Source organism: Spermophilus citellus (assembly GCF_964194105.1).
Source record: "Spermophilus citellus genome assembly, chromosome: 3".
NCBI classification, from domain to species: domain Eukaryota; kingdom Metazoa; phylum Chordata; class Mammalia; order Rodentia; family Sciuridae; genus Spermophilus; species Spermophilus citellus.
In genome coordinates this window covers 174676435-174691128 of record NC_138184.1, presented here as the reverse complement: position 1 = coordinate 174691128, position 14694 = coordinate 174676435, and the positions used below count along the sequence as shown (strand labels likewise).

The window sequence follows — 14694 nt, the reverse complement described above, 5'->3', positions numbered from 1 at the left end:
GAGATGGCTCTCCCAGGGACCTGCCAGTAAATCAGAGATTCTCAAAATTCTGCCAGACCATGGCACAGGCACATAGGTCTTTGTCGAAGGAAGGGGTGGGAGAAATCAGACAGCTGAGAACTCTCATCAGACATGTAACCCACAGCACAGATACCATATGTCCTCTCGCTCCTGCCTGTCAAATCCATCTTTACCCTGCTCTGGTAAGTGGAGAAAGGCTGGCAATAATTTTTGCAAACCTAAAGACTTTGTAAACCATTCTCTTAAGGCGTATCTGTTGATGATAGAAGAATAAATCTTGCTCACCAGAAAAGCGTAGCTGGCAGGAGGGCAGCTGGCCCTGCAGCACGTTGGTGGCTCTCGCAATGACACCATCATGATTCTCCACCTCTGCTCTTTTGCAGACATCACTGGGCAGGGAGGGAATCTACTTGCTGCCAAGAGAACCATTTTTCTTAAAGCCAGAAGACCTGCCTTGGTCTAGAAAGATAAATTCAGACAGGCCAAGCACACAGGAAGAAGATTTGGGCAGCCAAAGCAGGACAAAAGACACAGAAGGTAGACACCTTCCCATGGTGCAGGGGGGGATGAGGGAGGGTCCCTTCCCAGGACCAACTGAGATGGAGGTAGAGAGACCTACCTGGAGGAATAGAGATAGCAAGGAGATAAATACTCCCTGTATAGTAGACAGGAAGCTAGCTGCAGCCCTGGGATTCCTGAAAGAGTTCATGCTAAGTAGACTCCTCTTTCCTTTTCAAACCCTGCTCCTCAAAGGAAGGACAATAGTTGACCAATGCAACAGATTGCAAATTGTGAGCCCTAAGGCAGTATGTAAATGCATTCCTTAAGATTGAAGGGGAAGGAATTTCAGGGGACTTTGCTAACCTCAGGAGTAACTGTTGGCTTGTTTATCACCTACACAAACAGAATAATACATTGCTTAGTCAATCTTCTGAGTATTGCCAACTAACCACCCACTCTCAGCTCCTCACCACATGTGGAGGTGTTTGAGTTAGTGTGACTGAATATAGAAAAGATGAGCCATGCCCACCCTGTGAAAGCAGGGGTCAGAATCTTTGGCCTCTTTCCAATGGAAAAAAAAAAAATTAAACCTGCCATTCAGCTTCCACTGCCATCCAGAAGAAGCCTTTACCTACCCAAGGATGGGACACTTCCCTCCCTGGCTGGCAAAGGCGATTGCCAAGGAATTGAGGAGACTGAGTAATGGGACCAGGGGAGCAAGCAGAAGGCACTTCTGAGATAGTGGTATATTAGTCAACTTTCCATTACTGTGATAAAATACTTGAGAAAATCATCTCAAAAGAGGAGGAAAAATTTGTTTTGGATCACAGTTTCAGAGGTTTCAGTCCATGGTTGGCTGGCTCCATTGTTTCTTTGTTTTTCCATACTGAGCCACATCCCCAGCCCTATTTTGTATTTTATTTAGAGACAGGGTTTCACTGAGTTGCTTAGCACCTCACTTTAGCTGAGGGTAGCTTTGAACTCATGATCCTCCTACCTCAGCCTCATAAACTGGGATTGGGGCATGCACCACCACACCCGGCTATTTCTAGGCCTGTAATGAGGCAGAACATTGTGGTGGAGCAACGCTGCTTACCTCATGGAAGCCAGGAATCAGAGAGAGAGAATGGAAGGGACCAGAGACAAGATCTAGTCCCCAAAGTATTCCCCCAAGGACTTACTCCCTTCTACTAGGTCCCTTATCAGATAGCTTCCACCACCTCCCAGTTGTTTAGCTACGAATCCACCAATGGTTGATGAGATTAAAGAGCTCATGATCCATCACATCTCTAAGGCTCCTTTGAACATTGCTGCATTGGGGACCAAGCCTTCCACACAGCTTTAGGGGGACATTCCAAATCTAAACTATGACAGGTGGCTTCCCATGGCCACACTACCCACTGCTGGACTACAGACACATGCAGGGGACTGGTACATAAGTGAAGTGAGGTGGCAGGGGCTCTCAACAGGTTTTTATATCAGCCAGCTCTCTTACCTTAAAAAAGATCAAATCTCTGGGACTGGTTTTCCATATTGTATGGCACCATCTTATGATCATTTCCTCCTTTGTCCTTGTCCTTAAAGGGACGAGACGGACTGCTTAGACAGTCCATCTGATTCCATGGTGGCTAGAATTTATACTGGAGAAATGAGCATGGCAAGATCAAATACAGATGATTTTCATCTCCCCCCACCCCCAATTCATCTGGGGACATGTTTGGTTCTCTCTACTGTCATGGAGCTAACTGCCTCCTGACTCTCAGGGTCTTTAGAATGCTTTAAGACATTCTTGATTGGATCCCACCCCCACCCAACTTCCCATTCCTCAGTCCTAGAGGACTGCACTTCAGCCTTTCCTGTTTCCCTTGAGCTCCGCATCCTGCATGTGGGCACTGGGACTGAAGTCCAGCTGGAGTTCTGGAAGGGTTGGTGGTACAGAAAATGAATGGGCCATACTTGTTATGTAGTGGGAAAAATTTCAAATTAGGAGCTCAGTCACAGACTTTAGCTGGCCTGGTTCAAGCTCAGTCACACATAGTTGAGAGAAGCATCACCTAAGCCATGAGTCAACGGGGGGGGCACTGATCCAGATGTCTGGGCCTAGTGCCCCTGCGCTCATGCGGCTGCCTTACAGAGTACATCTGGAGCTGGACTTTCTGGAGGAGAAACACAACTGAACTGTGAGCATTTGAAGGGCAATTTATACATTTGTTCTGAATTATTCAGTCCCCAGCATCAGACCTTTGTCTGCTGGGGACATAAGCATTCAGCCTACACTAGGGCATGCTTCACAGAACCTGGAGAACTTTGTACTCATCCCTGCTCATTCAATGAGAGCCAAATCTGGATCGGGAAGGTCTTCGTTTCCTTTCCTGAACTAAAATGACTTCACAAAGAAGTGTTTTCAGAGAAGGTGGCTCAGGCGCCTGAGGCCCGCTCACCTGAATAGTATCAACATTTGAAGTTTGGTTTATTTTTGTCCTAAGGAGATAAAACTCAGTAGATCTGATCAAGAGTGAGAAATTTAAAAAAAAAAAAACAACAAAAAAAAAAAACCTTTTTGAGGGCTGGAGTTGTAGCTCAGTGGTAGAGCACTTGCCTAGCATGTGTGAGGCACTGAGTTTGATCCTCAGCACCACATAAAAGTAAATAAATAAAATAAGGGCATTCTGTCCATCTACAACTACATAAATTTTTTTAAAAACTTTTTGAGTAGGTTCTTCTGTGTGTGTATATACACATACACATATGTACGTGTATTTCAGGTTAACATTGAGTTTTGTAATTTGGTTTGTTTGGGTTTTTTTAGTTTGTACTTTTAAATTTTTCAAATTAAGGTAAAATGCATGTAACATAAAATTTACCATCTTAACCTTTTTTAATGCACAGTTCAGTAGTGTTAAGTACATTCACATTGCTGTGTAACCAAGCTCCAGAATTCTCTTCATCTTATAACAATGATGCTGTCGTGTATAACAAATTAGAATTAATTAATTAATTTTAAAAATGAAACTCTAGGCTGGGTGCTGTAACACATGCCTGTAATCCCAGAGGCTGAGGCAGAAGGATGGCAAGTTCAAGACCAGCCTGGACAGCTTAGGGAGACCCTGTCTTAAAATAAAAAATGGAAAGGGATGCAGATGAAGCTCAGGGGTAGGGTACGCCTCGGTTCAATCCTCAATACCAAAAACAAAAATGAAACTCTATACCCATTCTCCTCTCCCTCAACCCCTGGCAACCGCAGCTCTATTTCCCATCTCCATGAATTTGACTACTCTGGGTACTTTGTGGAAGTGGAATCACATATTATTTGTCTTTTTGTCACTGGCTTATTTTATTTAGCACACTGTCCTCAAAGTTCATCCCTAGGTCAGAATCTCTTTCCTTTTTAAGGCCAAATTGTACCACATTTTATTTGTCCATTAACCTGTTGATGGACATTGGGTTGCTTCCACCCTCTGGCTGTTGCAAATAATGCTGCTCTGAACATGGGTGTGCAGATATCTCTTTGAGACCCTGGTTTCTGTAGCTTGTGTTTTTTAAAATAGAGTGAAAAAAAAATGAGCCTGGAAGAATTCTGTTGCACAATATCACACACCTTCACATTTTTAATCATTAGGAAAAAATCAGGAATGCAGTGTTATCTTAGTCTGTTTTCTGCTGCTGTAACAGAATACTGCAGACTGGGTGGATTTATAAAGAAAAATGGTAGGTACATGGTGGCAATGGTGCATGCCTATTATCCCAGCAACAGAGGAAGCTGAGGCAGGAAGATTGCAAGTTGGAGGCCAGCCTCAGCAACTTATTAATACCCTGTCTTAAAATTAAAAATAAAAAGGGCTGGGGATGTAATTCAGTGGTAGAGCACCCCTGGGTTCAACCCTAGGACTATAAAAGAAACAAGGGAAGGAAGGAAAGAAAGAAATTTGTTTTACATGGTCTGGAGGCTAAGAAGTCCAAGATTAAGGTGCCAGCATCTGGTGAGGGCCTTTTTGTTGTGGAGGGCATCACATGATGAGGGTAAGGAAGTACACAGGCTCAGGTCTCCTTTCCTCTTGTTATAAAGCCACTAATCCCTGTCAGGGAGCCCCATCCTCCCAATTTCATCTGACCCCAATTACCTCTCAATGACACCATTTCCAAATACCATCAACATGTGAATTTGAAGGTTGAGTTTCTAGCATATGAACTTTAGAGGACTCATTCAAACCATTGCAGGTGATAACTTCACCGAGGAGTGTATATAACTTCTGAGCACTGTCACTCCTCAAGGGCTTCTGGTGCAGTTGGCAAGCAACATGGGAGTGCTTAGAGAATCACCATTAAATAAACAGGCAGCCGTGCATCAACAACTCCAATGTGGGACAGAACTGGCAGTTATACCAAGTATTGCTAAAAGCCACCATTCCAGTTTCCCCTCACACAGACTAAATCCCACACTCTTTCCCCAGGCCAAGAAGTCACATGGCCCCAAGGGAGAATCCCTAATGTCCAGCCACAATCTGTTCCACCACTATGTGCCCTTCTCACTGGCAAAGATCTGTAACATCTGTGATCCTGTTTCTAAGTCAGAACAGGGACAGGGGCTCAGGGGTTGCTGAAATAATTTCATGAATACGTTGATCGCAGAAATGATCTGTGAGTGTATCTTAGAGAAGAGGGAGCCAGCCAGCTTTGTGGACAGATAGGATTCCTCCCCTGCCAAAAACAGCCTCTTTCATGCCCTGCATTGTCTGCAGGCATGTAAAAGCCATATTCTCCATCATTTGGCATTCAAATAGCTAAGTCGGCTGCACTCTCAGCTCAAAGATGATTGGGGAGCTGAAGTGTTAGCATTCTACCCTCCTGCCAGGAGGAAAGGGAATCTGGTTCAGGGACCAAAGCAAAGCTTATTCATCTCATCTTTTAAGACCCCAAGACAGAGTCCTCCACAGCCCCCCAGACACAGGGTCCTCCAGCATTAAAGAGCTGCAGAAATCAAATGCACATCCATCACAGGAGAAATAGCAGGGAAGTGGGGCAAAGGTGACAGATTCTGAAGAGTGAATGCACACCTTTGTGCTCTTGCCTTCTTAAAATTCATCTTCTCACCTGCCAGCCTTGAGAATTGCCTATTTACATAACTAGCTGCCTAAAATGGAATATTGGATAATGGTACATGGCGGCTCACTCAATTTGAGCCCATCCCCGGGATATGAGAGTGATCCAGAAGCCCTCCAACAGCATGGAGTGCAGCGGGCTGGCCTGAAGCCATGCCTCCGTGGGGTGTGATCCTGTCAGCTCTCCGGAGCTAAGCAGATGTCAGGTCGATTGGCTGGGGTGGGAGACTAGTGAACAGGGGGAAGGGAACCTTATTCAGCTGTGGCACACTGTCTGCAGGGGACAGACAGTGTCTCTGCCTGGGCTTCACAGCGGATGCCTTGTTCTGCCCAAGGTGCCGTTTCAGAGACCCACACATAGGACCTGAGAAAGAGGAGAATCACAGGATCCATGGGGACAAGCCAGCACGGGAGGTAATCAGTCAGCTCTGATGCTATCCTGGGCACTGTGCCAGCCTCACACCCCCTGTTGGTCCTTTCCACAGCACAAATCTCTATCCCATCAAAACTGGAATCATGCTGCTTGCTTATAGGAGGAGTATAAATAAGGGATAAGGAAGTGTTCTGATAATGATAAGTGGCTATAGCTCTTCAGCAGACCAGATGTATCAAAGAAGGCAATTGTGTATGTTTGTTCATTTATTTTTCAGCGTTCCGGTTCCTGTAGTCAGTTTAGAGAAAATTCCTAACCTAGTGAAGGCAGATGGTGCCAATGTCAAAATGAACTCTACAACCACTACTGCAGTCACCTCCTCCTCCACCTCCTCCTCTGCCGTCTCCACCCCTCCTTTAATTAAGCCCATCTTGATGTCCAAGTCAGTGCCACCTTCACCAGAGAAAATCCTAAATGGCAAAGGAATTCTGTCAGCCACAATAGACAAGAAACACCAAAATGGCACCAAAAACAGCAACAAGCCTTACCGGAGACTTTCAGGTATGTGTCAGTGTCATTAGAGTCTGGCTCATGATAAGACTAAAGTTGAGTCCCATCTGTAACCAAAGGAGTGTTCTTATAATTAAGCAGCTCTGTTTTATTTTAAGGGGGACATGGAGCTATCTGCAAACAGGACCTCCACCTAAAAGTGCAAGGAGAACTGCTTCTTATTCCCAGGCAAAGTCCCTTTGCTTGGTTAATTGCTTAGGAGGAGTTATTCCAGCCACCCCGGGGGTGAGATGCTCTGCACTGACCTACAGTCTGTGGACTTAGAGGGTCTCCTTAGCAGGTGGCGCTGTGCAGCCAAATATGCTGACAGGTTGAAGGTCCTTGGCTCCCACAGAAGCTTCACGGCTATAAAGTTGGACAGTCTGCAGGGATATTTCACAGTGGCTCTGGGCATGCTGGGACAGCCTCATCAGAAGAATGCACAGGGAGATGCACCTCTGTCCTTTGGCCTTGTGGGTTTCCAGGTTGACTCTGCAGTTGGGGCTTTTACAAATGCCCTTTCCCCATAATCAGGTCAGAGTTCTCAAATGGGAGACTCAGGCTGGCACAGCAGATGGGGCATTGGGAGGTCTCTCTTGGGCCTACTCCTCGGTTGTCCAAGCAGACACATGGCCACTCTTTGAGTGGCTCGCTAGAGGCCCCTTATGGATGATGTTTGCTTTGGATCTGTTGTAGAACTAACTTGGGCAGTTCTGCTCTCTCTAAGTGACCAGGAAAAGCTATAAACTTCATAATATCTCCACACACCATGAGGTCTATCTATGGTAGCCAGAAAAAAATAAAATACAGTGAAAGCCATCCCATGAGAGAGAAACCTTCTGTTTATAAGCAAGTCTGGTTATTTTGTTTTTTGGTTTTGGGAGGGTGGTTTTGTTTGTTTGTTTGTTTGGTACTGAGGATTGAACCCAGGCGAGTTTAACCACTGAACTACATCCCAAGCCCTTTTTCATATTTTTTAGAGACAAGGTCTTGCTAAGTTGCTTAGGGCCTTGCTAAGTTGCTGAGGCTGGCTTTGAACTCGAGATCCTCCTGCCTCAGCCTCCCAAGTCGCTGGGATCACAGGCATGCGCCACTGCGCCCAGCCGTGAGCAAGGTTTTTAAGCACCCAAGGAACTGTGGGTAATTTTTATTTTCTACTTTGTGTTTATCTGTATTTCTTGTTTTTCTATCTTACATTTGAAACTCTTTAAAAAATCATATATTACAAATACCTCAGGCCCAAAGCATTCAAATGGAAATAGTGCCCTGCCCCCTTCTCCATGTCCTAGCCACCCACTGGGAGGGAAAGGTAGAGTGTGGTGCTCTGTGAGCACTCTGGGGCCTTGCTCTCCCTGCATGGAAGTGCAGTGTCAGTGGGTGGGGGGAGGGGGGCAGCGAATAGGCCTGGGCACAGTGTCCAGAGGCCACGGATCCCTTGTTGCAGCAGAAGCATGATCTTGACTTGCAGCCTGTATCGCAATCTGAGTTTGTCTGGGACTTTCCTGAGGACTATTGGTTTTGCACTTGGTTGGTTTTCTTGTCTCATTGGGTCTTTTGCTTGTTTCTACCTCGCTCTCACATTTGGCATCCAATTCCATCCCCCAGCCAATAACTGGCTCAGCTCTAGGCCAGCATGAGGTGCTGGTGTGGGTCTGGGCACTGGCCGGACTCTGACAGATCCGAGGGGGAAGGTCCTCCACGGCGCAGCCTGGGACCTGGCACGCAGACACTCACTGCCTGCTGGGCAGAGGGATCCAAGGAAACCAGCATCTCCAGACCTAGCAGTTTTCTTTTCTTAAAATGAAGATTGTAAAAAAGGAAGGCAAAAAGCACAAAGGAGGGAGGGAAGTACTTGGATACCCTTGGGTGTAAGAATGATTTCATGCCCACAGCATCATAGCTACTGTTGCAACCTCCCCTCCTGACCCCCAAACCTTCTTTGAAAATAGAACACATTCATTTATTATGCTCTGAGTTTACTCCACCAATTGCAGTTGTTGACTGGGTAACCTCTCTTGAATTTGGAGCTCTTCGAGGCCCTCCTCCCCCGAGCAATAATACACCACCCATTTCCACACACACCCAGAGAGCTGTGGACTTCCTCTCCGCAGAACCTGGGTGTTCACTGGGTACCTTCCAGAAACAGCACAGGCCATCCTAAAACCTAACGGGTCCTTAAAAGATTGCCTCATGTCCCCACATTTTCCAGGTATGGAGAACATATTTGTTATCCCAGAAGGGAGGAAGGATCCCCAATGGGCATAAAAAGAACTGATTCCTTAGAAGTAGCCTCCACATGAGCCATCAACCATCCCTTCAGACCCAGGACCTGGGTAAAGCCACATCTCCCCACACAGGGCCCTTCCTCCCTAGCTGCCCTGTCTTATTCTCCTGAAGGGCTTCAGAGCCAGGGCTAGGGACGGAGCACAGGTTCACTCACACGAAAACACACACTCAGCTTTTCCCTGCCCCTGCCTGTATCTAGAATGTTCCTGAATCAGGTAAATGACTTTGTTGGTCTGTGCAGGTGTGTGGAAAGCCCCTGCTGAGTGCTTTGTAAAGCATGGGAGAGGCAGGTCACACTGACATGTCAAGGAACCATCTCCCACTTAAATGGCTTAATTAGCAGGAAGGCAGGGGTGGAGGCTAGGGTGTATGTACTGGGGTGTATGCAGCAGCCCAGGGAGAAGAGACCCTTGGGTCTCAGGTGACTCTCCCTGCTCTGCAGCCGCTATGCCCCACGTGCCAAGGACCTGTGTGGACCATGCAAATAAAATGAAGTGTTGCAAGCAGTACAGTTCCTTTTCTTCTGGTGCCCTCTCCCACCCTAACCCTGGTGCCCTGTGCTGGGCTTGGAAACTCTGCCTTCAGAGGGGACTGCCATTTTCCCCTAGGTGGGTCTTGAGGCATTTTAGCAGCCGGTTGGGAAAAAAAGAAGAAGAAAAAACAGATTGCCTGACAATGTCTCACTTGTTGGTGCAAATGTGCATTTTTTAAAACTGTAGTCTTAATGCCAAATCCTATTTAGTCTCCTTTTTTCTTATATTTTTTGTTTGTTTCTTAAACCAGAGAGAGAATTTGACCCAAATAAACACTGTGGAGTATTGGATCCCGAGACAAAGAAACCTTGCACAAGATCCCTCACCTGCAAGGTATTTCTCTTTCCATAAAAAATACTTCCTGCTCTTGCTGGGGCCTTTGTCGAAATGTTTGCATGCCACTCTCTGCACACGGCAGGGTGTGGAACCTCGACATGACCTCCAGCTGTTCTTTGTAAGGGAAATGCTTTCTTCTCGTCCTTGGTAGCAGAGTGCCTGCCTCAAGCTGGCTGGCTTTTTAAGGAGAGGAAAAAAAAAAAAAAAAAAAAAAAACTAGGCTTCCCCTGTTACTTGGGAGGCCAGACAGTAAATTGTATTTATAGGCACTCACAGGCGGTTCTAAAGCCTGCTACGTTTTAATGTATGCAGGAACGGCGGCGGCGGCGGCGGCGGCAGCGCCCTGAAGGGGAGGATGAGATGCCGCGCCCCTGATCCAGCCACACGGGGTGGCCAGGGGAACAGCGGACCCAAGGCGGCCGCCATTGGGTAGCCCAAAGCCCCACATTTCCTTCTGAACTGCTAGTGCTTCTTGGGATCGAGGCTATGGCCCTCTCTGCTTGGTGGCTCGGTTTGTCTGGGCCGACTCGAGCCTCCCACCTGCACCTGGATTAACTCTAGCATTCCCTCGCGGTTGCCTTTCATCAGAGAGGTTTTCATGGGTTCTGCGCTGAAGCTCGTCATCTCAGGCCATGTTTTTGGAGGAAGCTTTGGCTTCTTAGCACCAGGAGTGTAGGGCATGGTTGCGTCCGTGTGGTCTCTGCCTCTTCCCAGCCACAGAGCAGGAGCTGTTGCCTTGAAGTTGACTTTTCAAGCACCTCTAAATTCCCATGATTGCTATTTCTGAAATGCAGGGCCTGGGGAAGCAGGTTTATGTGCTGATCAAAGAGGCTGTGCTTCTCATCTCTCTTCTCCTTAGACACACTCGCTAAGCCATCGGAGGGCAGTCCCGGGCCGGAAAAAGCAATTTGACCTCCTCCTGGCGGAACACAAAGCCAAGTCCCGGGAGAAAGAAGTTAAAGAGCACCTCCTGACTTCCACAAGGGAAATACTTCCAAATCCACCCGGGCCAGGGCAGGAGTCTCTGCTGGGATCTTCAGGGAGCTCGGGGCCAGAACCAAAAGTTGCATCCCCTGCAAAATCCAGGCCACCTAACTCTGTACTTCCCAGGTAAGTCCTGCATTGGCGATAGAAGACCTGAGTCCTTAGTCAAGGCATTTTACCTGGCTGGGTGTGCGGTGTGTGTGGTCTGATCATGCATCAATTGGAAATCATAATAGCACCTCATAAGGCGCTTCTAAGTTCAAATGAGATCATGTGCATAAGGGGCTCAGCCCAGTGCCTGCCACAAAGTGTTCAACAGATCTTACTGCTGTCATTATCATCATCTTTGTCATATGTAGCAGCAGCAGCCTTTCTAGCAAACCTTTTATCAGACAGTGTTTTTATAGAGCAAGAAATAAAAACCTGGACCCATAACATGCCAAGAAAGCTGCTCTTCTGGGCCACCTGTTTGGGGTTTTATTTGGTTGTCCTGAACAGAAAACAGAACTAAAGCCCATGTGGATTAAAACAATTTAAAATCCACAAATGTCTGTTTTGATGGGCAGTGGACCAATTTCCAGGTCATGGGGCAAGGGAATATAATATTTATTTTAAAATATTATTATTGAATAATTATAACTCCATAAGCAAGGTACCAGGTTAGTCTCTCTCAGGCAGGGGCATAGAGAAAAACGAACCTAGGCTCTGCTTTTCAAAAATTTAGAGTTGAGGAAATGAGATAAAACTCAAATATCCACGCTTTGCATAAAAAGGAAACATTAATAATACTCAATGAGAACTAGAGATAATGACCTTATCTGATGGTTTTTTTTCATGCATGCAATGTGTCTCGGAGAGTAATTGTCCAATAAGCAAGTAGGCTTTAAGAGAACATCATTAGAAAGGAAGAGCAGGGAGTTGATTTTTAAAGCAGAAATTAATCTTTGGTGGCAGTTGATCCTGATCTACCAGCTTCTCACCCTCATGCACTTTGCACTTTGGTACAAGTCTGACAGCAGAGTCCCTCTGTCATTATGGCCAGCTTCAGGCATTCAGGAGGGAGCAGTCAGGTGGAATTGCCACCCCATCGTCACAGCCGCTGTTGCGTCATTGCCATCACTCACTTTGCAAGATCGTTTTATAACTACTTCTCACTGTAATGCCAGGTAGTAATTAAGGATATTACCCTTGTTTCAGAGTTGAAGAAATAATCTGTTCCAAACTTCTGGAAAGGTCTCTGTATACAGTAGTCCCCCATATCTAAGAGCCCAGTGGATATTTAATTGCAGATAATATCAAACCCTATCTATACTGCTTTTTTCCAATACATATATACCTGTGATAAAATTTAACTCATAAATTTGTGATAGTAAAATAAAATAGAACAATTATTAACATATACCATAACAGAATTGCCAGCATTGCTACTCGTGTACTATGGACCCCTGACAAAATAAAATAATGGTTACTTGAACACAAACACTGCTATACTGTGACAGTTGATCTGATAACCAAAACAGCTGCTAACTGACTAATGGGCGGGTAGTATATACAGCATGGATACATTGGACAAATAGATGATTCGAGACCCAAGTGAGACAGAGTGGGACTGTGTAATATTCCATCACACTACTCGTGATTGTATATAATTTAAAACTTATAAATTGTTTATTTCTGGAGTTTTTCATTTAACAGTTTTGGATATCAGTTGACCATGAGTAACTGAACTATAAAGTGAAACCACTGATAAGGTGGGGGTGGGGAGGGACTATGTTTAGGAACTTTCAAATTCTTTGTGCCTATCAAATATTTTCATTTCAATACAACTTTCCATGGTACCAAATATAGAAGGAGCCTTGCCTTACCTGAAGACAAGTTAGTCCTCCTCTCATTACACACATTCCTAGAACCATTGTCCCCAGCCCTCCAAGGCATGACCTCAGATTCCCCAAGGGAACCCAGTATGAAATCCTTTTATTAAAGATTTCTCCACTGGTTTTTGGCCATGGAGGCACTTCTCCCAGAAGTGGTGCCTGGGTTAACAGAGTCAAAAGGGAGTGGTTATTAAAAAATAAAACAGGCAGTAGAGCCTTAAGGATCTTCATTGTTCTGTTCCTTTTTGTACTTACTTTAGGTTGGAATCTTGTGCAATCAGAGATTGAAAAGCATAATCAGAGATTAATGTTGTAATCACACTAAACTTACAAAGATGTTTATTTACTGATATTAATGATACATATACAATATATATTTCAGGCTGAGGATTTAACTCAGAGAGCACTTGCCTAGTATGTGCAAGGTTCTAGGTTTGATCCCCAGCACCACATGGGGAAGAAAAAAAAAAGGAGAAGAAGAAACATATTTCATCTACACTATCTGTGATTGGCAAAAAGAAAAAGAAAAAAGAAAGCTATCACATGTGAATGGAATTATTGTAATCCTTACCAATTATGAATTCCCTTTATAGGAAATGCTACCGTGTGTGAATTTATTTCTTACCTATCTTTTTAATAACCTTGAAAATATTTTAGTTCTCATATTCTTGAACTGCATCCCATTCTTGTCAGGGATTGCTAAAAAAGGAACTTGGGTCTACAATTAGAAAACTGTGAGTTAGATAACAAGGGTTGGAACAGGATTTGAAGTGAAAAAATCTCACCTCCATGCTTGGTAACTAGATAAACTTAAGCATGATTGTTAGCCTCTCTAACCTCAGATTATTCATCTATAAAATGGAGCTAATAAGAGTTAAGTGAAAAAGTACCAAGCCCATAATGTACTACTCAATTAATGGTAGCTGTAAGTGGTAGTGGTATTCCAAAGGGAAGAAGTGTGAGCAAATGAAGGCCTTGGTGCTACCTGATTTTATATGCCTGTCTTCTGGTCCTTTGCCTGAAATCTTAGGGCCCTTGAACGACATACGTAGTCCATCTGTGTTGCTATAACAAAATACCTAGCACCGGGAATGTATTAGGGAAAAAGGTTTAATTGACTTATGATTCTGCTGATTGGAAAATCAAAACAGCCAAACCCTGGCCTCTGGTGAGGGACATCCTAGCCGCATTACACATGGCAGAGAAGCAGAAAAGGAAACTGCCATATGCAGAAGCAACATATAAGAGCAAGGAAGCAAGAGATCAGGGAGAAGCCAGGCTCAGTCTTTTATAACAACTTTACTCTTAGAGGAACTAACCCATTCCTGAGAGACCCAACATACTCCAAGAGACCAGCGTGCAATCCTACTGAGGCTGGTGCCCCCAGGATCTAATTGTCTCTTAGGCCCCACCTTTTAAAGGTTCCATCCCCTCAACACCACTTCACTGGGAGCTAGCTTCCACCATAGGAACCTTGGGAGATAATAGTCACCAGAACTGTAGCACATAAACATGTGCTGTGTTTCTTTGTCCCCAACTCTAAGAAAGCACACATCACTTGCCCTGAAGAGCCCAAGGATGATTAGATGACTGGCTCAGCCAAACTCACCAGGGATCTGTTAAAAAGGAGGAGGAGGGCAGAGGGTCGAGCTGGTCTCTGACAAGCCAGGCTGTAACCCCCAGGGAAGACGGAAGAAGAGTTAGGCTGGGAAGCCTGGGCCAGCACAATCTGGGCCCATCCCCCGAGTTGTGGATGCTCACACGATCTGAAGTGTTAAATGGCAAAGCCTAATGATTCTTAGACTCCCAAGGGAAACGTGGACCATGGCAGAAGGCCCCATGTCCCCGAGTAAGGGCAAGGATGAGCCTGGAGTGGAAGAACTCAGTTCTTTAGGATCATGTTCTTACCACACTGCTGCAAGCCCTTTCTCTCCTTGGCTTAGGTCTGTCCATTTCTCAGTCTGGGGGGACTTTGCGATCAAGCAGACAGGCACAGAACATCTCATTTCTTATGAATTTTGCCAGTAATTTCTTCATCTGAGACAGCAGATAATATTTTCCCTCACCTAAGGCAACGTGTAGCTGGCTGGGATGAGAAAATGTATGTAACATGCCTGGCACGGGGAAAGGATGCGATT

General features: G+C 45.4%; 1 protein-coding gene across 8 annotated transcripts in view; it reads left to right on the top strand.

The window, feature by feature from the left end:
* ATXN7L1 (ataxin 7 like 1) overlaps positions 1-14694 on the top strand; it is a 241486-nt gene that overhangs the window by 200478 nt on the left and 26314 nt on the right. For 7 of the 8 annotated variants that reach the window (XM_081283610.1, XM_081283615.1, XM_081283614.1 and 4 more), the window contains 3 exons: positions 6272-6555; positions 9613-9695; positions 10558-10808. In XM_081283610.1, coding sequence (XP_081139736.1) covers positions 6272-6555; positions 9613-9695; positions 10558-10808 — 618 coding nt within the window. Of the gene's footprint in view, positions 1-421; positions 559-6271; positions 6556-9612; positions 9696-10557; positions 10809-14694 lie in introns of those variants that run through there. The other variant, XM_081283617.1, reaches the window with a different exon arrangement.